This window comes from Varanus komodoensis, unplaced genomic scaffold (assembly GCF_004798865.1).
Source record: "Varanus komodoensis strain SLA01 unplaced genomic scaffold, ASM479886v1 scaffold33, whole genome shotgun sequence".
Classification (NCBI taxonomy): Eukaryota; Metazoa; Chordata; class Lepidosauria; order Squamata; family Varanidae; genus Varanus; species Varanus komodoensis.
The window spans coordinates 513,211-537,355 of NW_025335817.1; the positions used below are offsets into that span (position 1 = coordinate 513,211).

The 24,145-nt window shown below is 45.7% G+C and overlaps 1 protein-coding gene across 1 annotated transcript in view; it reads left to right on the plus strand.

The window, feature by feature from the left end:
* CHRFAM7A (CHRNA7 (exons 5-10) and FAM7A (exons A-E) fusion) overlaps positions 1–23,555 on the plus strand; it is a 51,177-nt gene extending 27,622 nt beyond the window's left edge. The window contains exons 3-10 of the mRNA XM_044438886.1: positions 1,016–1,060; positions 5,096–5,205; positions 15,186–15,265; positions 16,035–16,202; positions 17,906–18,100; positions 19,670–19,756; positions 20,172–20,281; positions 23,037–23,555. Of these exons, the coding sequence (XP_044294821.1) occupies positions 1,016–1,060; positions 5,096–5,205; positions 15,186–15,265; positions 16,035–16,202; positions 17,906–18,100; positions 19,670–19,756; positions 20,172–20,281; positions 23,037–23,555 (1,314 nt within the window). The remainder of the gene's footprint in view (positions 1–1,015; positions 1,061–5,095; positions 5,206–15,185; positions 15,266–16,034; positions 16,203–17,905; positions 18,101–19,669; positions 19,757–20,171; positions 20,282–23,036) is intronic.
* Positions 23,556–24,145: the final 590 nt, after the last annotated feature.

A 24,145-nucleotide genomic window follows, 5' to 3' on the forward strand; every position in this document is an offset into this window, starting at 1 on the left:
GACTGATGCGTTACAGCAATGTTTGGGTATGGCTTGGAAGTAATAACAGAGCCATTAACATTGATGAGGCATTTCTCTCAACCGCTGCAGCAACAAGCTACACCTTTATGAGCCATTATTAACAGCAGGCTGCATGGAAGCAACATTGATAATGACTAATGGAATCTTTCCCTGAGACATCAAGGTAGAGCCTTCATGGCAAAACAAGTCCATTTCCACCAAGGTTCTTAAATAGCCATTTAGCTGAAAGTCAGTATTTACCTGTGATGGATGGACTGTGGACAGAGCTTCTATTAACAGCTTTACTCACAATATCCACCTGAGAATACACCTGCTATGCAGTGCTAATTGATAGAAACAACTCTGAACCTCGCTATTGATTTGGCCATGCGTCTGGCGCTTGCTCAGTGTTGCTCCTCAGCCTGTTCTTGGTGCTTCAAGTGGTGTTCCAGGTGCACCCCTTCCAGAGATGACTAAGTGGACCACACTAAGTGATCCTGCCTTAATGACTTCCTGCGTAGCTTATTGCAATGCACTCTATAGGGGGAAGCCCTCGAAGAGCATCGAGAAGCTGCAGCCTATTTGAATTGTGGTACATTTTTAGATGTTTCTTGGTCTTGTACCAACTGCCTGGGCAATCAGGGGCTGATGCGTTGACATCCTGGAGTGGTGGAAACTCCAACCACTTTTGGCTTGGCTTCTATCCTCCCATTAGCTGAAGCCCCCAACTGATGGTTCCTTTTTGAACCTATGAATAAGGCTCCCCTCCTCTGGTTTACTGGACACAGATAAGCTGCTTCAGAACTGGCACCCAGCCAGATGTGTGGAGCGGTAGCTCATATGGCTGACGTTCTAAAATCAGTTAACATGAGTTGTTATAGAGAATCCACATGAATTCCCCAGGCCGTTGATTCTGAATACGAAGTTGTTTAAAAAGATATAGCAGAAGAAAAATGGGGGTGGCATTTCACAAACTCTTCATTCATTCTCCTTTCTTTATTTTCCTTTTTGGCAGGATGAAAAGAACCAAGTCTTAACCACCAACATTTGGCTACATATGGTGAGTTTTAAAGCTTAGAAGTTTGTTTTGAAGGCATGGTTGTGTTAAAGTCTCTTGAAAACACACAAATGAATAGCTAATTGGGCTATTGGGTGGCACAGAAATAAATAAATAAAAGTCCTCAAGGGTAATAGGGTTTGACAAAACCTAGATTGTCTGTTGTGAATGATTTAATCATAGAATCATAGAGTTGGAAGGGGCCAAGAAGGTCATCGGTCCAACCCCCTGCCAGTTACTTCATCCCACACAGATTGTGGTCTATTTTCTTCTTGAATGCATCTATTGTGCAAGAGCCCATGACCTCTCTTGGCAGGTGGTCCCACCGTTGTATTGCTCTGACAGTCAGGAAATTCTTCCTTGTTTCTAGCCTGCACCTGGTGTACTGCAGGTTAAGTTCTTTGTTCCATGTCCTACAACCCGGGATGAGTGAGAAGAGGTCTTCTGCTTCTTTGTGACAGCCTTTGAGGTACCCATCCAGTGTCAGCTCTTAGTTTTCTTTTCTCAAGGCTGAACAGGCCCAGTTCAGTCAGCCTCTTGTCGTAAGACTTATTTTCCAGGCCCTGTATCATCTTCATTGCCTGCCTCCGAACCCTCTCCAGATTATCAGCACCCTTTTAACACTTGGCTGCCCAAAACTGAATGCTGTACTCCCGGTAAGGTCTACATTTATTAATGAATAAATGCAATTCATAAAATTCTATTGCAAGACATCTATCAGATCCTGCCAATTACTGATTGCTACTGCATTTGCCAGCTGTCAAATGCAGTTAGTGCCTGACCGTGTGAGTGTGAGTCAGCTGTTGGAGCTTGTCAATTACTGACTGGAGCTGCAGCCCAGCTGTCAAATATTGGGAGAAACCGGCTTCTAAGGAGCAGAGGAGCAGTTCTGTTGGGTCAGGCCATGGGGCCATCTAGTCCAACATTCTCTTCCCACAACAGCTAAGCAGCTGCTCACAAGCTGGATAGGAGTGCAACCTCACCCTCCTGCCATGCAGTGCTTGGGCCTTCTCTCTGTGCAGTGACAGGAAACCCAAGCTCTGGGTGGACGCTTGCACCCCTTCAGATGACTGGGGTTCAGACACGAAGCCAACCAAATGAAGCATTAACTGAACAGCATTCTCCCTTGCAGGAAACCTTGCACCTTCTTTCAACTCAGCTTTGACTGAGCGCATCCAAAGGGCTTCAGACACAGACAGACGCCGGCTGCCAAACTCTGATCTGTGCAGCCACTGTTCAGTGGCTTGGTCCAGATGGCTTCACTTTCAGAGGCGAGGCTTATCCTGAAGGAGCTATTTATTTCTACATGTGTGATCTGCTGCCATTTGTTTGGACTGTGGGCACCGAGCTCAATGCGTCAGCTGCAGCAGCAGCCCATCTCCCCTGCAAGGAAAAGCAAAAACAAAAGCAGAGAAGGCTGGCAATTCCGTTCGTCAGGAGTGGAGGCATGGGCACTCCTGCCCCAGTTTCAGAAAGGAATTATTTGCTTGCTCGAGGTCAAAATTGCACGGCAAATGTAGGAGATGATACTGCATTCCCAAAGCAAATAAATTAAAATAAAAAGTCTACAAAATGGAGCCATTAAAGAAGTGGCTGTTCCAGATTATTTATTGATATCCTGGACCTGGGCCAAAGCTTTCCATGAAATGCTCCCCTGTTTCCCCTTTCTCTGATTGATTCAGGATTCTCTCTGTTGCTCTGCCAGCTCAGGTTCTGCACTGGGAGCGATGGTGGAATCTGACATGCCTGCATCAGATTGAGGCATTGGTGCATGATCTCTCACAAGGTCCCTTGCCCATTGGCAGTCAAGCTGAATCCACAGCTGAGCTGTCTTTGAATGCAATAACAGCTTGTTCTTTGCTAAAGGGGCAAGTATCTAGAAAGCGTCCCTTCTTGCTGTAGCAGCCAAGAAAATCAGGGCAAACTTTGTTGACATGCTGTGTGTTTTGCAACACACAGTAAAAGCGGTAGCGGCAACAAAGTTGGAGGAGTTTGGGCCAAAAATTCACGCCGTCTTATAGTGCGACTTTCTTTTTCTTATCTTAGCACCCCTTGTTATTTGGAGCCATCTGAAACATGAGCACTTCAAACCAGATGGCAGGAACTGTATGGAACCAGCTTTTCCACAAGTGCCACAGTATCCACTGCAGCATTTATTCTAAGTTTTATTGGAGACCCATTTTGGTTCAGGACCATAGACAGCTCCTGTAAGGAATGCTCCCATCAGCCCCCGCTCCTGAAATTTGATCAATATAAGTGCATGAGGGAAATTTTGATAAGGCATCCTTTGTTTCGCCCCAGAAGTGAGTAGTCTCAATTCAACCCCACTTTTCTTTTGAATGCTAGCATTATTTTTTAAAAATCAAGCTCTTACCCTGTAGCGAGATTTTCTTCTATTGCCGTTAATCATGCATTTGCATTTTTAAAAGGAGATATGAAAAGGGCATGTGCTCTTCAGCAAAAGTAGGAAATAAATGCACCCACTTGTGGAATTGGTGCCTGAAGAACCCAGGCAGTTTAATTAAGGAGCAGGTTGTTAAGAGTCACAGGTGCTGAAAATGTTGAGAGTTCGGCACTAGACATCCTGTTTTAACTCTTCCTCCAACAGGAACTGGAGGCTTCACTCTGATCCTTCTTGAGGTTGGCAATGCTGCAAACAGCATGCTGTTTGCAAAAGAATAGCTAATGGTCAGGCCGAAGTTATCCAAGAGGCCAGCACTGCCTCATAATGAGGCTTTCATACATTGTGTGGAGCAAAATAAGCATGTGGTGGAAGCGTCTGACTCTCTGAAGGTGAAATGAATGATGAGAGGACTTGACAGTGCAGGTTAGCGCAAATCAACAGGAGCCAGCATTCACCTTGCTCCTTCATCCTGGTCTCTTCAGGTTGTTGGGTCGTGATGCAGGTGATGCTAATTGCAAGGGTCTAAGCTGTGCTGGAAGGTTTTCAAGGCACTCCTGATGTTCCATTATCCCTGTTTTGGTGATGATGACAGTGGCAATGGGTTGGGCCCCTTTCAAGCCATACCTAACAACAGCCCCTTTGAAATCGATCAGAACGTAACTCCCATTGATTCCGGTGGGTCGAACATGGCTAAGTCTGGAGCCAACCCGAAGCTTAAACTGCTCATTGGGGGGGGGGGGGATGATAATAATGATGATGATGGTGGTGGTGTTTGCTTAAATGCATGGCACATTTTTTGGAATTATGTTCAGAAAAAAATTGTTGCTTTTGGCATTATAACTGATAAGAATACTCCGTGTTAATTCCTTAGGAACCATAAAGTTGGGTGAACTAGACTGGCATCAAGACTCCTGTGGGTGACAAGAGAAAAAAGGGGTATCTGTAGCCAACAGGCATAAATATCTGTGAAGAAGCACATTGCACACTCTCTAAATATGTGTGCAGATTGGTGACTTCTGAAAAAATACATTTTCAATGAGAGCGAAATGTAAACAGAATGGTTCCTTTTCTCGTTCATGACAAGCTTTTCTTCCAGCGATAAACCCACCTCGTTCCTTCAGAAGGTAAAAATTGCTCATGCATCTTATCAGTAAAGAGACCTTTGGCCAACCAACCTAATGCGCTTCTAATTGGTTATTACAGCACAATCATTTTTATCTAAAAGGAACCAACGAAGTTATGGCTCTAAAAAGAAATGTAATTGGAGTGAATGTGTGGGTCTTATCTTTGAAAAATCGCTATGTTCCAATTTTGTGCTTGAGGAGATATTAAGCATAAGTCACAAATATACTGGAATATCTTTTATAGGCAGTTGTATACAATTGGATGACCTAAAAATGAAATTTTAATGCTTTCAATTGGTTTAGCCCCTGCTTCAGGTAGCTAAATGTTCAATTTATGAAGAGGTTACAATTGCAAGCAAAATGTTGCTCTTTTTGAGAGAAAGAGAGATCCAGATAATGCTTATCTGAGGAAAATGCTAATCTTGGGCCATTCCTCTGAAAAGGTAAGTTAATGGAAAGCTAGAATAACTCCTGGTCATGTGTGTGTTCATTTTTGTTTTCCATTTCAAGTATTGGACAGACTACTATTTACAGTGGAACATGTCTGATTACCCTGGAGTGAAAAATGTCCGTTTTCCTGATGGTCAGATATGGAAGCCCGATATCCTTCTGTATAACAGGTAGGATGATGCCATTTTATAAAACATCCCCATTTCTTTCGCCCAGAATATCTGAATGTTGGAGAGGTGCCCAGTGAAACATCTTTGGGTTTTCTTTCTTTTTATAGTCATTCATTTCATGCTTTGCTCATTTTTATTGCACTGGTTTACCTTCGTGATTGCCACGCTGGTTTCTCGTTCCGCATGTGTGCTCGTTAATTTCATGGGTTTTGATGGAGGAAAGATCTGTGTTCAGGTGCTTATACCTTTGGTGTGTTCTTTCTCAGCAGCAGTATGTGCAACTCAAGTTTTGGATGGACTGGACACCTGTCAGTCAAGGCAAAGTTTCTGCCTAGGGCTGAGCTGAAACCATCTCCTGTGATCTTGCAGCAAGATGGGAAGTGCTCATTTCTTAATAGAAATGGATGCATTAATGGATCGGCTCCATTTGGCAAACCACCCAGAATTGTCACATAAGAGCACAATATTGTTGCAGTTCTAATAATGCTTTCATTCCAGCCTTAATTACAAAGCTGGATTGTGTTATGTAGAGCGAGAGAGAGGGAAAGAGTGCTGTTCATTTTTATTCAGTGTAATTCAAGGCTGCATCAGAAATTTTGCTTTCTTAGTACAACATCAACACTTGCCTGGAGAGGCAAAATGCTGAATAATACATATGTGTCTCATTTGTGAATAGAAATCCTCATTAACACGTAGCAGCCTCTTCTGCAAAACCGTTTTGCATAACTGGCCACGAGGGCTGTCGCAAGCCATCTGAGCAAGAGCGCAAGTTGGTGATGCTTTCTCATGGAAGAAGGGTCTTAGCTTAGTTTGGTGGGCACCTGATCTGCACACAGGAACACCTGGCACCTGCGTGAAGAAGGATGAGGTGGCAGGTGAGGCAGGGCCTGAGACGGGCAGTGAACACAGGTAATGGTTAGTTCTTTGCAGCCTCTGTGCATCTTACCAATGGGGGTTTCCAAGACAACTCCAAGTCTGTGGACCCCTTGCCTGGTCTTCCAGCTTAGAGAACTTCCTCTCCCATTCCACTCCCAGAAGGCTGAATTGGAAGAACTTCATCTTTCATTCTCTCTATGGTCCAGGTCTTTGTATTAGCAAGTTTAGGTAGTGCCTCCAGGCTTGACGGCCCTAAAAGGGGAGCAAAGAAATGCATGGAGAAGAAGGCAACACCTGGCTCCTAGTCCTGATGGCCATGCCCTATTGATGGGAGAGGAACTCTGCCTGTGTTCACCAGTTGCTGGGGAACAAGGGTTGGAGGGTGCTCTTGCCCTTAGGTTGCTTGTGGGCTTCTGCAGGCAGCTAGTTGTCCACTGCGAAAAGAATTCTGGACCAACCAGACCCCTTCTTGCCTGTTCTGTGTCCTTTCGAGTATTCTTGCTGAATGTTAAGGATGTACAAAGTACCATCATTTTTTAAAAATCCAGTGCAGAGAATTAAAAGAAAGACCTTATGCCCTCCCTTTTCTAAAGTTGTTCTTCCAACTCCTGCTGTTTAGCTGGAACATTGTGCTTTCAAAATGATGCTCTGCATGCATGGCTGCCAGTGCCTGTTTATTTTACCAAGCTGGCTGCAGCATCCACGCACGCTGACTGGTATTTATGTGCTGGATAGGTGGTGACCATCTCCGAGAGAGGAGGATTAATCCAGACAGCATGCTTAAATATTCCCAGGTCACTTGTCATTTTGCTTTTCACTCTCATGTTCCTCGCCTTATCCCCTGTTGACTGTCTCCGTTGGTTCAGTGTCACGTGAAATTCTCAGCCGCTTATGCAGACCAGCTTCCACCGAATTCTTCTTGGAGCTGGTTGCTACAAGGCAAACAACAAACAAAGACGGATGACCCACATAGCCGCCAGCAACCTGCCAGCCGTCCAACTTTTCACAGATGATAATTGGAAAATTCGACATGTTTGCTTGTGAAAACTGTGTTTCATCCCAGGATGGATGGGCCCTTCTATTTCCAGCTCATCTCAGTTTTGCGCGTGTGAATAAGTCCATCCTGTCCCATTGCTGCCATCAATCTCCAATTTTAAAGAAAGCCTGAAAATCCACATTCTTTTAATCCCCCCTCAAATATGCCTTTCCTGCATGAATATGATTATACAAGACATACTTTATATGTAGTTTATCCTGAACTATACATTCTTGCACGTACCTCTCCTGAAATATACATTTTGGGTTGTTTTGTTTTTGGAGCTGAGAATTGCATTGCACTTTGGAAAAGTGTAAAAGTGAGAAATAATTGCAATGTGCTTGGCATGCTAGACTGAAATTTTTATTTCCCGGAAATTTGTATATGGGAGCATGGCCGCCTTTGATACTGGAGACACCATGTGACCATCTCTGGAAAGCCTTCTCCTCCTCTAGGAATTGGTCTGTTCCCCTTTTGAAGCCATTCAAATTGGTGGCCAACACTACATCTTCTAGTAACCAATTTCACAGTTGCATCTACGTTCTCTGTGTAGAAGCAATTCCTTGGTTGTGTGACAGAATCTCTCACCTGAATTCCGCCGAATTTTAGACACAATCTTCTCACACCTTTTCCAGATCCAGAACTTTACCTTCATGGGGTCAGCACAGCAAGAATAATCTAAAATAAACACTGAGGTCCGTAGTGAATAGAGATGGTGAAACGGAGGAATGCTTTCCCTGGAGATTGCTTTGACTGCCCTTCTTTCAAAGGCTTCCATAGGAGAGACTATAACTGCACTGGCATCTCCTTCTAAACCTCAAGGCTGAAGCCCAGAGAAGCAGCCATCAAGGCTGGACCTTCTCCCTAGCCCAGCGTTTCTCCTAATTTCCAGCCACTACCCAGATCTGTTCCTTGACCTCACCCAGGCCTACACACAATGCACCTCTGTAAGTCACCTGATTGTAGAAGAAGGCCAACCTCAGCATCACCTATTTGGGCAACGGCTGAACCTCACATCCCAGTGGGGGTCCTGCTGCCAGTTTCTTGGGCTCTCTGGCTTCCCCCACTCAGCTCTTTGGGGTTGCTTCCCCTGCTTCTGCAAGCACTAATGAATGAATGGTGACAGGAGCTGGTGTCTTCCCATCTGTCCCTGTGCTGCCACTGCCATAACTCTGAGTTGAGCCTGCCTGGCTGAAGATAATTCTCAAAGACAACAGCCCAGAATACACCAGAACTGCATTATTTCTAAGTGATATGCGGAGCTGTGAAATGCACCTTGGTCCCATCTGGGCTGGAGAGAAAAAGCTGGATTAACACGCAGTCCAAGGTTGTCAGGAGTATCATGCGGTTTGGGGGGTGAGGGCTTCTTTGGCCGCTTCTGCAGGCTGAAAGGGATTCTTGCTTCTCATTAGCAATTCGGTACATTTCCATAGCAGCGTCGCTGCTTCTTCATCTGGAGTCTGCATTCCTAGCCCAAGATCTCCCCCCGCCTCCTCTCCTGGCTTTGAAGGACTGAAGATCAAATGCTTCTCTTATTGTACATGTCACCTCTGGCAAAAGTGCAACGGATTCAGGTGCCAGTGGGGCTGCTTCCTGATTTTCATTCATCCTCGCTCTTCAGCAAAGAGCGATTAGGACTGCAGTCCTTCGCCCACTGACTGAGAAGTGAGAGTCTCATTGAACTCAGTGGGGTGTACTTACAAGTAACAGAACGTTGCAGTTCAGGCACTAAACCACTGCTTGAAAATCTGAAATTGGGCTAGTGGAGGATGCAAGACCAGCTCTCACTGAAAGCCTTCAGCAGGGAAAAAGGTCCCTAGAATTTTGGACATGGTAGTCATAGGTGATGTGAGTTGAGAGCCACTAACTTAGATGGGTTTAAAGGGGGACTATGTGAATTAATGAAGAAGGTGAGGGAGCTGCATGGTGATGTTGGGAGAAGGCCCCTTCTCTCAAAATGCACCATTCCAAGCTAGCAAGTTGAAATTTAACTAGGGGAGGAAGAGGAGGGGTTGGAATGCACTACTTATGTGCCAAGGTGAATGAGAGCAATTAGCCAAGTGGCTGGTCAGAGTGAGGTGACCTTCAAGTTCAGGGGAGGCACAATAGAACAAGGTGGGTCAGAGAAGCAGGAGTTGAAGTTCATCAACTCAGTGGCTTATTGTCAAGCCAAATAAATGGGCCAATTGAGTAATTCCCAGCATTCCCCCTGTCTGGTCCAGGAGCAGCTTGAACTTCCCTTAGCGTGGAGCCAGTCCTTTTGGGGGTAAGATGGGGAATCAGTTTGAGATCAACTCCAGAAATGGGCAAGAGCTAACTCCACCTGCCAGCAGGATCACTCCCTTGATAGATGCGACTTCTTCATGACTTTATTATTGCTCACTCTGTATTCCAAAGCCAGTCCTGGCTTACAGCCTAGTTCTGTAAAGGATGGTATCTTAGAAGCCTTTCCCCTTGATCTGCTGGAAAGGGAAAAGAAGAGGGATATGCTCATGACAGATGGCTCATCATGGACAATATCTCTAGGTTCAAGATCAATGTCCCTTTCCTCCCCTTGGGATTCCCAGAAGCATCTGGCTGTCACTGCCGGGGAAACAGGAGTCTGTCTGAGCCTTTGGTTTGAGCCACATATATTGCTATATTGGATCTATAACATGGCCACCCACTGCAGAATTGTCCACTCAGCATGGCGATATGTCTCTAGGCAGAAGTCATTCCCAGCCCCAAAATACAGGTTGGCCCAAGACAAAGAGGTCCTTGAAGGCGAGGGACTGTCATGCCATCGAGCAGACAAGGCACTTGGGGTTAGGGATGTATGAGAAAATTGTTGAGGCCCATTTTGGATCAGGATATATCCACTCCAGATTTTCCGCCTTTAGTCCATAGGAGAAACATTTATCCTATTCAAATGAGCTGCTATTCAAATGAGCTATTCATTTGCTATTCAAATGAGCTGAAAAACTTGTCCAAAATGGGAGTGAGCTGAAACAAGCTTTCAAGTGACTTTGGAGAATTCATGCATGCTCAAAAACAGCAAGTTCGCCCATCTCCCACATGCTGTTCTTTTTAAATCCCAAGCTCTTTTTGTCCTGAATATTTAGACCTTTATGAATGAAAAAATTATAAATTAAATCTAGTAACTTCTTATCAAAACTGAGCTGCAACAAAATTCTCATGCAGCCCATATCATGGCTCAACTTTGTAACACACGCTGCTTCTTCTACCCTCCTGAGTTCCTTCCTGGCTTTATTAAAACATTTCAGAGCATATTTTTGGTCCCTCCCTGTTCCTCAGAGAGGCCTAGCACCTTAGCCTCAACATCACGGAGGCTCAATAGGCTTCAGAGCAGACGATGCACATTTGGCATTTCCAAGACCGGAGGCCGTACTGATCGGACACTCAACCGGAGATCCAGGCCAAGACCCTGAGCAACACCCCCTCTTCTGCCCATCTTGTGTGGTGACTGGAAATGTCAACAGATACCCTCCATGCTGAGAGGATTAAAAAGCCCGACATCTGTTTTGGATCTGGGCTTTCCCTGCCCAGCTCCCGCAGCTTTCTTCTGCCACTCTTCATCCATGGTAGCAACACAACACTTGTGTTGCCCTTGTGCCTGCCAGAGACTTCAATTCTCTTTGCCATATGTCTGTTCATTAAATGCATGTCTTCTGAGTACAAAGAAACCAGATTGCCTGCTTCCATCCACAAAAGCAGCTTTTTATTCCCTGTCTATTTGGAGAAGCTGATGTCAGCAGCAGTTGTGCGTTCTCTTCCTCTTGATGGTAAGGCTGACGTATATTATTTTGGGTATGTGAGGAGACAACCCCTCTTGCCATCCAGCAACTCAGCCCTCCTCCTCTCAGACCCGACAAATTCATTTTGTTTACTGCCTGCCTGGAGAGTCATCTCTCTGTGGTGTGTTTCACGTTAAAAGATTCGGGATGGGTTTTACACCAGAGTTTGTGCATTGCTTGTCAGAATGGACCACTGCTTTTGGCATCACCATTTATGTTAGAACTTGTGTTGAGTAGCTATTAATCTTGGAAAGTGTGGATGGAGAACTTCCAGAATCTACAAGTGCGAGAAAATCAGCATGTGTTTCAAACAGGTGTCCTCAACTGTGTTAGGCTTGCCAAATGCATTTTCCCTCCTTGCCAATTTGGTTTCTCCGAAACACCTGAAAAAATTAGGGAATGCCACATGCTTGGTGCATTCATCTTGGAGTCAATAAACTAAGACTATAATTTGCCCCAGGAGAGTATATTATACTGATGCTGGATTTTAACTTGGTTCCTACTCAATTGCATTTGGCTTTATACAGCTTTTATACAGTGCTTTGTTATGTTATTATTGTTGATGGCTTTAACTTTTGATTTATGAACCGTCCAAAGAACCTCAGCTCACAGGTGGCATAGAAATGTAATAAAAATGCTTTTTAAAAAATTTAGATGCTAAGGTGGACCCTTAATCTAATCTGTGGATCAGACCATATGCCTACCTAATCCAACAACCTGCTTCCCATATTGGCTGGATGAATGTTTCTGGGAAGCCCACCGCAGGCAATAGTGTTTCTTCCTATTTATCCTGAGTATCTGGGGTTTGGAAGCAGGTTGCCTCTAAACCTGGAAACTCCATTCCGCCACTACGCCTTTGTCACAGAGCCAGTTCCGGGTTCTGGATGGTTCCTGGGCAAAGATTCCATCAATGGACCCTCTCCTCAGCAACTACCATTGCTATCACTGCTTGCTGCCATCCATCTCTCCCCCCCCCCCCCGACTCCACCATCATTTTCTGGGCCAGGGCGAGAGGATCCCTGCTGCAGTGTGCCTCTTGCAAGATACTTGACCCTGGAAGCCAGCGCCGCATAAGGTTCATCACATTGATGGGCCAGTCTTGAGAGACCGAGAACTTGCTTGCCGGCCGCACCAAGGCTCCATCTAGCCCAGGTCTTGCTTCCACCTAGTGGCCAGCCAGATGCCACCAAGAGGCATCAAGTGGGGCTTGATGGGAAGATCCCTCTTCCATGGCTTTGCTTTCCAGCTGCTGCTAATTGGTGATGGACACTGCTTCTGAATATGGACGTTCTCCTTGAAGCCACCATGATATGGGAAGGAATGGGTGGATGCGTTTTGTCTGACACTGTTAGTCTCCTCCTTTTCCTAGCTTCTGAGTGTGTTCCACACTGGGTTCATACGAAAGTCTTCTGCTTCTCCTTTGGTTCTGGTTCTGGTTCTGGTTCTGCTTTTGTAGACTGGCATGGAAAGGAATCAGAGGGCTTTCTTTGGTAAATGTTTGAAAATATGTGCATTTTGTGCTCATTACTGAATTGTGTCAATTTGCAAAATGTTTGCAGGTTTCAATTGGGTGCATCAGAATGGCTCCAAGTACCCTACTCTGTAGAATACCTCAATGTATGGATTTTGGGATGCCAAGTGCAGACATTTCTGGGTGGTAAATTGGTAAAAGAAAAAAAAAAATCTGCTGAAGCAGGTTCCTCATCCATCCCTTGGAAGGGAAGAGCTTAGTTTGCAGCAAAACAGACCAATGCTTAATTCAGCCCTGCTAAATGCCTCCTGTGGGAGGTCCATGAAAGAGCAATGGTGGTTCTAACTAAACATATGCTCCTGCTGAAGACACTTTGGCAGGCTCCTGTCATTTCTCCTTGGTAATTGCAAAGATGCTCATTAGCAAATTTATCACCTTCCAAAAGTCCCATTACTGAAGTCTGAGTCCTCCCATCCGCTCTGCCAGTTGTGCCACATTACGCTGATGGAAGAGGTTTCCCCATCAGGGAGCAACCGAATGGTTTTGACCACCTTGAACAGGGCTGGCAGCATGATTAGGCCCATGCTGAGAGCCCATGCCCTCAACGGCTCCACGCGCAAGAGCAACTTGGAGTTGCCCCCTCTTCCCCTTTGAAGCTTGCTTCTTTACTTTCCCTTCTTCACTAAGTTGCTTTGCCCACCCCTTTCCCCCTTGCCGGGAAGAACAAACGACTCGGCCTCAGCCATTTGTGTTCATCGCCTCCAAGTTAGGTGAGAGGAAGGAAGTGCTAACAGAGGCTAGCAGGTAAAGGTACGAGCAAGAGGGGAATTGGCCTGGATGATGAACAAAAGCGACCCGGTCTTTGTTGGGCACTGGGAATGACTGCAAGAAGACCTTGCATGGGTTGTTGCGAAATCTTGGCAATGAACATGGCACACAAAGAACCCTGCTTGGTCTGGATGGGTGCGTCGGTAGCCAGCCCATAATTTCCGTGGATTAACATCAGGGGAAGGTGTGCAATTGGTCTAGACTTCTGGGCACAGAATCCGAAATCCAAAATCCGAAATCAGGAACTCGCTTTAGAAAACCCAGTCCCAGCAAAAGCTGCGTATCTTCTGTTGCAGGTAAGCACCTCACACATGGGGCGTCTATTTTGTGGAGACAGTGGGCTGCATCCAATGGGCTATGCTATTTATTTATTATATTTATACCCAAGTTTTCCTGCAAGGAATGCAAGGCTTACATCATCTTCCTCCTCTATGTTTATGGTGGTTGTGAGGCTGAGAATGGCCCAACGTCACCCAGTGGGCTTCATGGCTGATTGGGGACTAGCGCCCAAATCTCCCAAGTCTGAGTCCAGTGCTCTAACCACACGGTGTCTCAGCTTTGCTGCCACAAGAAGGGTATTGTGGGCAAAATGACTTCCCCCTTCCCACCAAAGACTCCTTCATAACCCCAGATCTGCTCAGAGGGTGGGGAATGGAGCAGTTTTGAGGCATGTGCTGAGGGGAAGAGAAGATGGAGAAGTCCTGCTGTGCAAGGAAGAAGCCATTGCACCTCAGGAGGAGCCAACCCAGAAATATTTGGAGAAAAGAGTGATCTGGGTGGTGGTTTGCTCACCAGGAAAAAAGCTTGGAGCACCCCGCAATTTGACTACCCCACCGCAGCATGCTTGCTCGTCTCCTGCAAAGATCAAAGGGCGCGGACTCAGGAGCAAAGGAAGGGTGTCGTTTGCTCTGCAGTCTCATGCTTTCCCAGGCTGCAGATGCAGTCGTAACCCGTAACTCTCCCAGCCTGCTGATTTTGAACGCAGTCCTTGTGGGAAGATTGACAAATATATTAAATGCAGCACCAGCAGCCTTCTGCTTGCAACCTGAGCAATCAGAGGGCGACAGCTGGGAACTTTATTCCTATTAAGTTTAGTTCTTAGCTGTGTTTGCAAACTGTTCATAAATCAATCCTGAGTCTCTTCATAATGTTTGAATGCATTGTGTGCATATGGGTGTGTAATCCATCCCTGTTTTCGGGGGGAAAGATGGGATCCAGAAATACAAATACAGAACAAAGAATACATCTTTAAAATGCTTCTCAGAAGTGCTATACATCTCTATGAAATCCACAGGACGCAAGAAATAAACGATGGGGGAGCTCCTTCGCCCCCTTCCCGTGCTTGCCTGCTGAGGCTGTTGTGTGCTGAATCGCTCCAGATTCTTTCTGCACGCAACGTCTGTCTGACTGAGATGAGTGGTGAGGACTTTTGGTTGTGGTTCCCGCTATGGAAGTACATTCCCACAGAGGTTAACCAGCCAACCCCATTTTCTCTCTCATAAAAATGGAGAGTCTTCCTGGCACAGTCCAAACCCCTGGCTAAGAAAGAAACAGAGGAAGAATGAGAAGCTGTGGGGGACAGGTTCTGTAGCTGTGCCTGAGCTCAACTTGCTTCCCATGTGGTGCCTCAGTGGATGCTGGGATCTGGCACTTTGGCAGCTGCACGGAACCTGCAATGCCAGAAACAGCATGTGCTCCAGATTGGTTTTCAAGCATTGCTGAAGAAAGGAGAGAGTGAGAGAGCCGCAGAGAGGGAAAGAGAAAGACAGAGACGTATAGACAGATGGAGAAATTCCTTCTCTCTCTCTCTCTCTCTCTCTCACACACACACACACACACACACACACACTCCTCTCAAATTGCAGAGTTCAATATGGGCTCCATATGAAAGCTGAAGATGTTGCTTTGCTTTAGGACAGAACCCTGTTGTTGCTGGTTTTAAATCAGGGTTGTTTTTCTTCATTTCCCCTTTCAGTGCTGACGAGCGCTTCGATGCTACATTTCACACAAATGTTCTGGTGAACTCTTCTGGATACTGTCAGTATATCCCTCCAGGTAAGGATTGTCTGAGACCTGGGGAAACTGCAGTCCCCAGGACACCTAGCATGCTTCTAGAGATGGGAAGGAAAGGGCTGGAAAAATGAACAGAGCTCGGTTTCTTTCACTGTGGTCGCTACCCCAACCCTGTCACCACCACCTTGGCAAGGTGAGTGGACGCTGATGGAGGAAGAAAGGGATTCCCACTTGGATTAAAATCCAGAATGGAGGTACACGTGGAGATGCCATGTTCCGAAGGCAAGTGCTGAGAGCTGCCATGGTTTATATTCCAAGTCTGGGTTTTGTGGAGTTTGGTGGCATCTCCATCCACAAAATCATTTCAATGTGCCAAATTCTCTGATGCTATGGGTGAGGCTGATGTGTGAAAGCATCTTGTGATGACTGATCCTATGCCTGTCACCTCTGCTGATCTTGAAGACCAATGGTGAGATTAGATTTTGGAAGTACCTGTGGGTAAACATTATAGCCGTATTAAAGAATTGCTTTACAGGTGTGTGAGAAGCAGTGAATAATAAAGGAGTCCTGGAGGTGGATGGAAAAGTACCACCAACAAACATCAAAAGATACTATACAATGACGCCAGTTCAACCGTAGCAATGTTGATACCCTAATTTTGCATTCAGCTTATGCCAGAAACACTTTCAAATAGATCCATTGTTTTGAATGGTCAGAGTGTGGAATTATTTCCTGCATATATATTTAAAAAGTGATTCTTGAAGAAAGTATCTACTCATGGATGTGTTTTGCATCCCAAATGTCAATATAGGAATATTCAAGAGCACTTGCTCCATAGATGTACGCTGGTTTCCTTTTGATGTCCAGAAATGTAAACTGAAGTTTGGATCTTGGACTTACGATGGGTGGTCATTGGATCTGCAGATGAAAGAAGCCGAAATATCTGGATACATTTCAAATGGCGAATGGGATTTAGTTGGTAAGCTTCTGCAAAGATCTTTTGGTTGCTTCAATTTAGCAGACATGAATCCAATGCATTCGAATAGGTGTTGCTCCAATTAGCTAATGGCTGCCCCTCCAACCACACCTTGTCCACTCTGAAGACCATTTTGGGGGGGAAAAAATCCCCTCACTAGATAAGTCCCCAAGTTCAAACTGTGGAAGATGGGAAGCTGTTTCACCTTCTCCATTCATCCCAACCTTCCCAGGTCCTGATCAAAATGCCGACATTTTGAACTTCCAGCCTAACGTTAAGATGGCTTCACACATCCTCAGTTATCTATCACACCTATAGAAGTAGCAAGTGGCATCTGCCTATTTCAGGGCAAACCTGCCCATCAATTCAACCAACAAGGTTGAACTAGATAGGTGGAAGGCAGGGAAACTCCCCTTCTTGTTTTACAATGAAGAGAGAAAGAAATAAGAAAACTCTGGCAGAAGAAAAGCCGCAGAACATGTGGAACTCATTAAAAGGGCCTCAGGCTGAGATTTGTAGAAATGTCTCAGGAATTGAGACGTACAAACGGTTCTTTCTTCTCTACAGCACCTATAGGATTAACCAAATCTCAGCTAAAGCTTTTTTACATTGCTTGCATTATCAACTTTTAATTCTCATAAGCATGCATATGAATCGAGTCCTTGCATTATTCAAGTCTTTCAAAGAGGCTAAACAATTTAACAAGCCTATCTGCACGGCACTATTATTTGGGGTTTATGTAATTTGGCTGCCGGGACTACCCCCAGAGAATCCTGGGAATTGTGTTTCACCTTTCACAGAAGGTGCTGGGAATTCTATCTTGAAGTCCCAAGGTATCTATGGAAGATTGGAAACTTGCAGGCATACCTAGGGGAACTGAACGATTAAGAGCTGCCAATGGCTAATTCTAGGGTTTCTACTCTGTTGTCCTGAGTGTGACCGATGGGGCCACCGGTTGGAGGACTGGCTGCATTGCTTCGCCTGAAATGCCCTGCACAGACCCTGCACAGACCCTGCACTGGGGGTCCCGGGAGCAGAGCTGTGTTCTTTGCAGCACCGAGCAGCTTGCGAACTCCGCAAATTAAAGCAAAGAAAGGGTGGTGGGAAGAAAAAATAGTGGAAAATCCCCTCTCCAGCGCTGCAAAAAGCCAAGTTGGGCATGCACTCCTGGTAATGGGAGCTGTGGTTGCACAAACCCACTGGCCGTCAGCAGTAGCATGGAATTTGGTTTCACCCTTCGGTCCCTGTGCCTGGGAGTGCACTACCAGCAATGATGGGTGATGGGTGAATCCAGTGGGTTGCCCTTTAAAACCCTAAATTGCTTGGGATCAGGTTAGCCAAGGACTCTCTTTGGGTATTTACTGATGTGGACAGCAATCAGACCCTCCTTCAGGTGCCCCATCAAATGAGATGGGTTGATTAACTACAAAGGAGGGCATATTTTCATTGCCAGAAGCGCACCAGTAAGAGACCCTTCCCAGCAATTCTCTCCTGGCATTCACACGGTGCATTGTTGTCATTTTTGCTGGAAGATCAGTCTTGGTTTTAATATGCGCTGCTTTTATTCAGTGTTTTCCTATTTGTGTTTGATGCTTTTAATGGCCTGCACATTGTTGGGAGAACTTGGGATACTGGGCAGCTTAAAAGCGCGACCCATCTGTACCGGATTCACTCCCCTACAACCTCATCTTGCTCTTTCTCTGCAGGAGTCCCTGGAAGGAGGACCGAATCTTTTTATGACTGTTGCAAAGAGCCTTACCCCGATGTGACCTTTACTGTGACCATGCGGCGGAGGACTCTGTACTATGGCCTCAACCTTCTTATCCCATGTGTACTCATCTCGGCTCTTGCCCTCCTTGTTTTCCTGCTTCCAGCAGACTCCGGAGAGAAAATCTCACTTGGTAGACATGTTCCCTTGTGTGTTTCAAAGCAAGAATAATTTGCAATGCATGCATGCCCAGGTAGTAGGTACAGTATTTTTTTTAAGCGAGGGGAAGTAGATACCCGTTGGAACTCTTAAGAAATCGCAGCGTATTTGTGCAGAGGGCTGAGGAAGGCAGTTCTAATGGAAGGAGAATTGAGTGCATTCACAGTGGTGTCTTAGATGGTTAGCATGACCCTTTTCTGCTCAGCGAATCCTCTTGTCCTGGCTGTGCTATTCATTCTAGAGGCCAAGAGCTTATTGTGCTCTTAGAAAAGCACACAAGTAAGGAGAGCAGAAAAGTCCAGACTGTATGTTACAATCTGCAAGTCTGTGTTGCCCATGTGGGCTAGGTGGACCAAGGAACAGGCAGCTTTCTGTGCTCCTCTGTTTATGCTGCTCCTGGTATTTCACTCATGCTTCGCTTGGCAACGGGTGCACCGCTTGGGTTGTCTACCAAGCAAGAAGATCTCCATGGGTGCATGCACACAGCACGTGCAAATGGGCAGATGTGGTGGTGCAGAGGAAGCAACTGTGTAAGCCATGACTCCCATCCCCATTCCTTCAACAGGTGTGGGGATCATGCCCCATATATGTCAAGTATTTTTCAAGACACCATTTTCACTCATTCCATTCATTACCTTTAAGGACCACCCAACAGCAGGAACTCTCAGAGCAACTCTCAGCAAGCAAAAAGGGCACGAAGACATCAGTTACAACAAGCACCTCCTTACACTCGGGAACAACCCAAACAGTTTATTTCGCAAATATATTTTATATGCATGGTAACATTTCAGATTAGTTACAGAAGAGGCAAAATCAATACTGGTGACATAACGTCAATTATTATTTATCAGATGTGTACACACAGTACTAAACACACCATGTAATCCCTTTGTGTGCATTAAGACATTAATAAAAATATAAATGGCAACAAGCTCTCTCAAGGGAACACAAGGCAGAAAAGAGCGACTGCAGTGGCTGATTTCTCCCTTGCTCTGCCCTCTTGGCCCGCTCCCTTTCTCAAACTCCAACAAAGTCAAAGTTGGAGCTCCTTTAGTCAATTCATTCCTTTGTTGAATGGAACTTTCATCAAGGTTTTCTCCTAATGCTCATTCACACTTTACCAACTGGCAATTTCAAACCGTTAGATCTAGTCCTACCTTCAGGAGCAGAGGAGAACAAGCCGGTGCAATCCCTCAGATCTCCTAAACCCGCCCCCATGTACCCTCTCAGTCTTCTTTTCTCCAGTTCCTTCAAACTTTCCTCACAGGACTCATTTTCCAGGTTCTCACCCTCCTCTGGACACGTTGCAAGTTGTCCACATTGGCTTTCTCTAATCTGACGTCTTCTTGATTTGTTGACGAACAATCCCCAGCATTCATGACTGAGGCATGGAGGTTACTAAGTAGTGGAGAGCTGTTCTCCGCCCTTCAAAGGAAAATCACCTTACTAGAAACACGCTTCTTTTGACATTTCTCATGTTCTTTGTCTCAGCACCAAAAACTCCTTTTTGTTCTGATTCCAAACTCCATATTTTGCCTTGCAGGGATAACAGTTTTATTGTCCCTCACTGTTTTTATGCTTCTGGTAGCAGAAATTATGCCAGCGACATCGGATTCAGTGCCGCTAATAGGTAAGTGTCTACAATGATTAGTTTCAATAGGAAATTCATTTTCAAACTAGCTGCGGGGCTACCATAATATGGAATAGGAAGTCTGTGCCATAAGACAGATCCTTTTAGTCTATGGAGGAAATCTGCACACATTGGGGAATCTACGTGAGTTCAGGTGGTTTGTGCCAGTCTCACAATTGTCAATTGTCATTCAATTTACGCAATTTTTCTATTCTTGAAGCAAAGCGGCAATTGCCACTGAGAATGGGAACCGAGTGAGGTGCGGTTGAAAGAATTCTGGTGTCCTTGTATAACACTCTCTGTGAAGCATATAGCATCACCATAGCCCTAGCTTCCGTCTGAAATGCAGACAGAAGATATTTGGAACATTAGCCTGCTTTTGAAAAATTCTCACCCTCTTTGTTATCTTTTGCAGCTCAATATTTCGCAAGCACCATGATTATTGTCGGTCTTTCTGTCGTCGTCACTGTCATTGTCCTGCAATATCACCATCATGATCCGGATGGGGGAAAAATGCCCAAGTGGGTAAGAGCCAATTTGATATGTGTTTTCTCTGTGGGTAAACTCTCCAATCAGAAATCAGCCGCTGGAGCAGCTGGCCACCTTTTTCTTCCCCAAGTAGAAGTTCAACAAGGCAGACAAAGAAACTTACTGGGGCACAGGTATTGCAATTGCTCTCTCTCTCTCTCACACACACAGATGAACCAACCTTAAGTGCGGTAGATGCAACGTATTAAACTCCAATGCATATGCAATTTATCAAAATCTGAGTTGAGCTACATGGGCTGGGTAGCCCTGAGTTTAATACGACAAAGACATCCAGCAAACTTGCATGACAGTCCGAGTTGGACATCTTATGCCTGCCATGTCTCAGTGAAGCCAAGTCACACCTACTGGCATTGCTAAGGATGCCCCCTCCCAGGGCTCCCTGAGGGATCCCCCCCACTCAATTCCCCATGCAGTGGGGGCACCTGCCTCTTGGGCAGACATATCATGCATCTTGCTCTGGCTTCCAACTCTGGGTACTGCAATGCTCTATGCTAAATAAGGAAGTCTGCCTCCGATGGCTGAAGGTGTTACTGCAGGCTTCAACCCCATGGACATATTTTGATGCATTAAAATTAATTAATGCATGTAATAATCAAAACTCTAGGGACTAAGCACTGTGACACTGATAGATGGACACCATCTTTTATTTTTAAAGATGTTTTCCTGTCAAAGAAGTTTTCCTGATAGCATTTAAATCCACCTGAAATCCAGTCCTAAGATCTAGTAATGAGCCCACAGTCCCTTCCTTTGGTGTTCCTGTAGCATGCAGAGTGAGCGCTTCTCAAAGGCTGACGAATTCATGCAGAGTCCCCCGGGACTGCCCTCTTTCATGCAGTGCAGCAGCACAAGCTCTCAAAAGTCAGTCCTTGGCATGATCTGATGGCATGGAAATGAGGTGCATCAGCACAACTGAGACTTCCAGCAGGGCAGCTCCTTGGAGTGCCTGTACAATGTCCATGAAGCTTTGTACTGGGATCAGGGTGACTTTCCCACAGAGAAATGGGAGGCAGGGGGATTTTGGAGGATGGCATTTTTGTCTCTAAAAACTGGACCTCTTCATCAGTTATTTTATCTCTTGAGTCATTTCACACAATGTGTGTTTGGGAGGAATGGGTTTGCACCTGAAAATTTAATTTGGGCACGGCTGACTGCCATTTTTAGCAAGAACCAGATGGCAAAAAGCCTACATGGAGCTTCTTCCGTCACCTCCCACTGGAGGGAAGAACCTGAAACCTGGATTATGATATCCACGCAGGGCCCACAGTCGAATGGAAGGGCTGCTTTGATGGATCACCAGCTTTACTTCTAGCCATATCTTAGTAGTGACCACCGTCCTCCTGTCTCCAGCCTGTGGGAGCCAATTTTGGAACTGAAAGGTCAAGTATCACACTGTTAAACAATGCACTAAGCACAGCACTTATAATCCAGGAAATAATGCATATATTTGCATGTGAAGAGATGTGTGTGTTTTACAATGGAATTCTCAATATGCCTAATCAGAAGCAAGCACCACTGAGGTTAATGTTTAGTCCCAGTTATTTGGGCATAGGGCAGAGGCCAAGAAAGCAAGCAAGCAATACATTAGGCTGTGATTTACAAAATGTTGGCCTCCATCCTGATCAGCTATTGCATATCAGCTCTTCTGCTTAAGAACCTAGTAAAGTATTGTCAGTCAGACTTGAGGCAAGATGGATTATTGACCTAGCTCATTATAAGGTAACATCTTGCACGGAATAACTGTAGCAGATAAACGGGGGATCTTCCAAAATTGGCTGTGGAGATGCCATAAGACTTTTGCATTAGGCGAAAACCATTATGGCTCAGCTCCATGGAGAGACTTTGGACAGACTCTCATTAAGAAATGTGAAACTGAAAATCACTGTAAATAATGTGCTCCATTTGATTGAAAACATGATTTCAATCTAGGAAAGCTGGCGATGGGGAAGCCGGGGCAGCCATAAAGCCTGGGAATTCATTTCAAACAACCATGCACGACTCAGTAGCTTGGAGCAGAAGAGAAAAAGTTTTGCTTGTTATTGCAGTGTGTCTGATACGTGGCAAATGGTAAAGATGGCCAGCAGCCATTCAATTTGCAGCTCCAAAATGATCAGTGTTCCCAGAAGCCAACTGGAAGGAGCTGTCAAGCATGAATATGCGGCAATCCAAGCCGATGGAGCAGATTCACCCACACGTAACCAGGTTTAGTTCAAGAGTCCCCTGGTGCACACCTTCTGCAAAAACAGCACTGAAAGAGAATGGTGGAAGGGAAGTCCTGTGTCCTTGCCTAGACTGTGTGTCCATGTTTCCCAGTCCCATCTGCTCTGACTTGCACCTGGTTTCCCCATCACTTGCCACCTGACCCCTCAAACTGAAGGCGCTGAGGCACACAGAAACTGATGCTCTTCCCCTGAGCCCCAGCCCTTCCCTAAATGGCTGCTCCTTGGTCATGCTGCTTGCAGTCGTACCTTCACCCCAACTAAGCATTTCAGCCGAGCACCATGCTTGCATAGGGTTTTGGAGTTGCATCCAGACTTAGCCGTGGTTAAAGCTGAAGTGCAGGGCATGCAGGTCATCACAAACACAAGTCCTGTTCATTTCCGTTGGTCTACTCTAAGTCGGGATCCAACCCTGGTCCTTGCAAACTAGCCGAGGATGAATGTTCCAGTCACATGCGAGAGAACGAACACCATCCGTGCTGCAAGTAAAGGCAGTGTTTATTCCTGTTTCCCAGACCAGAATTATCCTTCTCAACTGGTGTGCCTGGTTCCTCAGGATGAAAAGGCCGGGGGAGGATAAAGTCCGCCCAGCCTGCCAACACAAGCAGCGCCGATGCAGCATGTCAAGTGTTGAGATTAACACTGTTAGTGGGCAACAGTCCAGCAATGGAAATATGCTCTACATTGGATTCAGAGGACTGGAAGGTGTTCACTGCACGCCCACCACTGATTCGGGTGTGATCTGTGGCAGGATGACTTGCTCCCCGACAGACGACGACAACCTTCTTCACAGTGGACACCCTTCTGAAACAGACCAAGATCTGGCCAAAATCCTGGAGGAGGTCCGGTACATTGCCAATCGGTTCAGAGACCAAGATGAGGCGGACGCCATTTGCAATGAATGGAAGTTCGCGGCGTCTGTGGTGGACCGTCTCTGCTTGATGGCTTTTTCAGTCTTCACAATAATTTGTACAATTGGCATTTTAATGTCAGCACCCAATTTTGTGGAGGCCGTTTCTAAAGATTTTGCTTGACTTGCAAAACATTGGCTGCCAAAATAGGTTATGTAGCAATAGCATATACAGTGCACTTTGCTTTTACAGGATGTGTGGATGCAAACTTTTTGGGGGTAGTGGGGTGATACAGGATAAGAAGAGGACAGAACAGTTAGCGGTAGTCTTGGCCATTGCCAGGGTGTGTATATACTATACCACTTCCCTTCAGACCCACCAAATTTGGTGTCTGGAATAAATTATTTAAATTAAGTTTATTTGCAGCTGCTATGTCTTATTTACTCACCTTCCAGCACTTAGGTGATAAGATTTTTGAACACGGATTGAACTGGTAAGGAATACAGGGAGAAAGACAAGAAAACTGGACAGAGTGTGTAACCCTTGGCCCTTTATCAGAGAAAGCCATGCCCATCCTCACACCTGTGCTTAGGTTCTGTTCACAGCTCACTCTTGCTTTGGTTTAATCCCAGGTGTCTCCAGGTCAGGCTGGTAGGAGACTCTGGTTCACAGTCCCAGAGAGCTGCTGCCAGTCAGTGCAGATGATACTGGGCTAGATGGTCTGATTTGGCATGCAGTAACTTCCCACGTCCTGTAGGCTACCAATTTTCCCA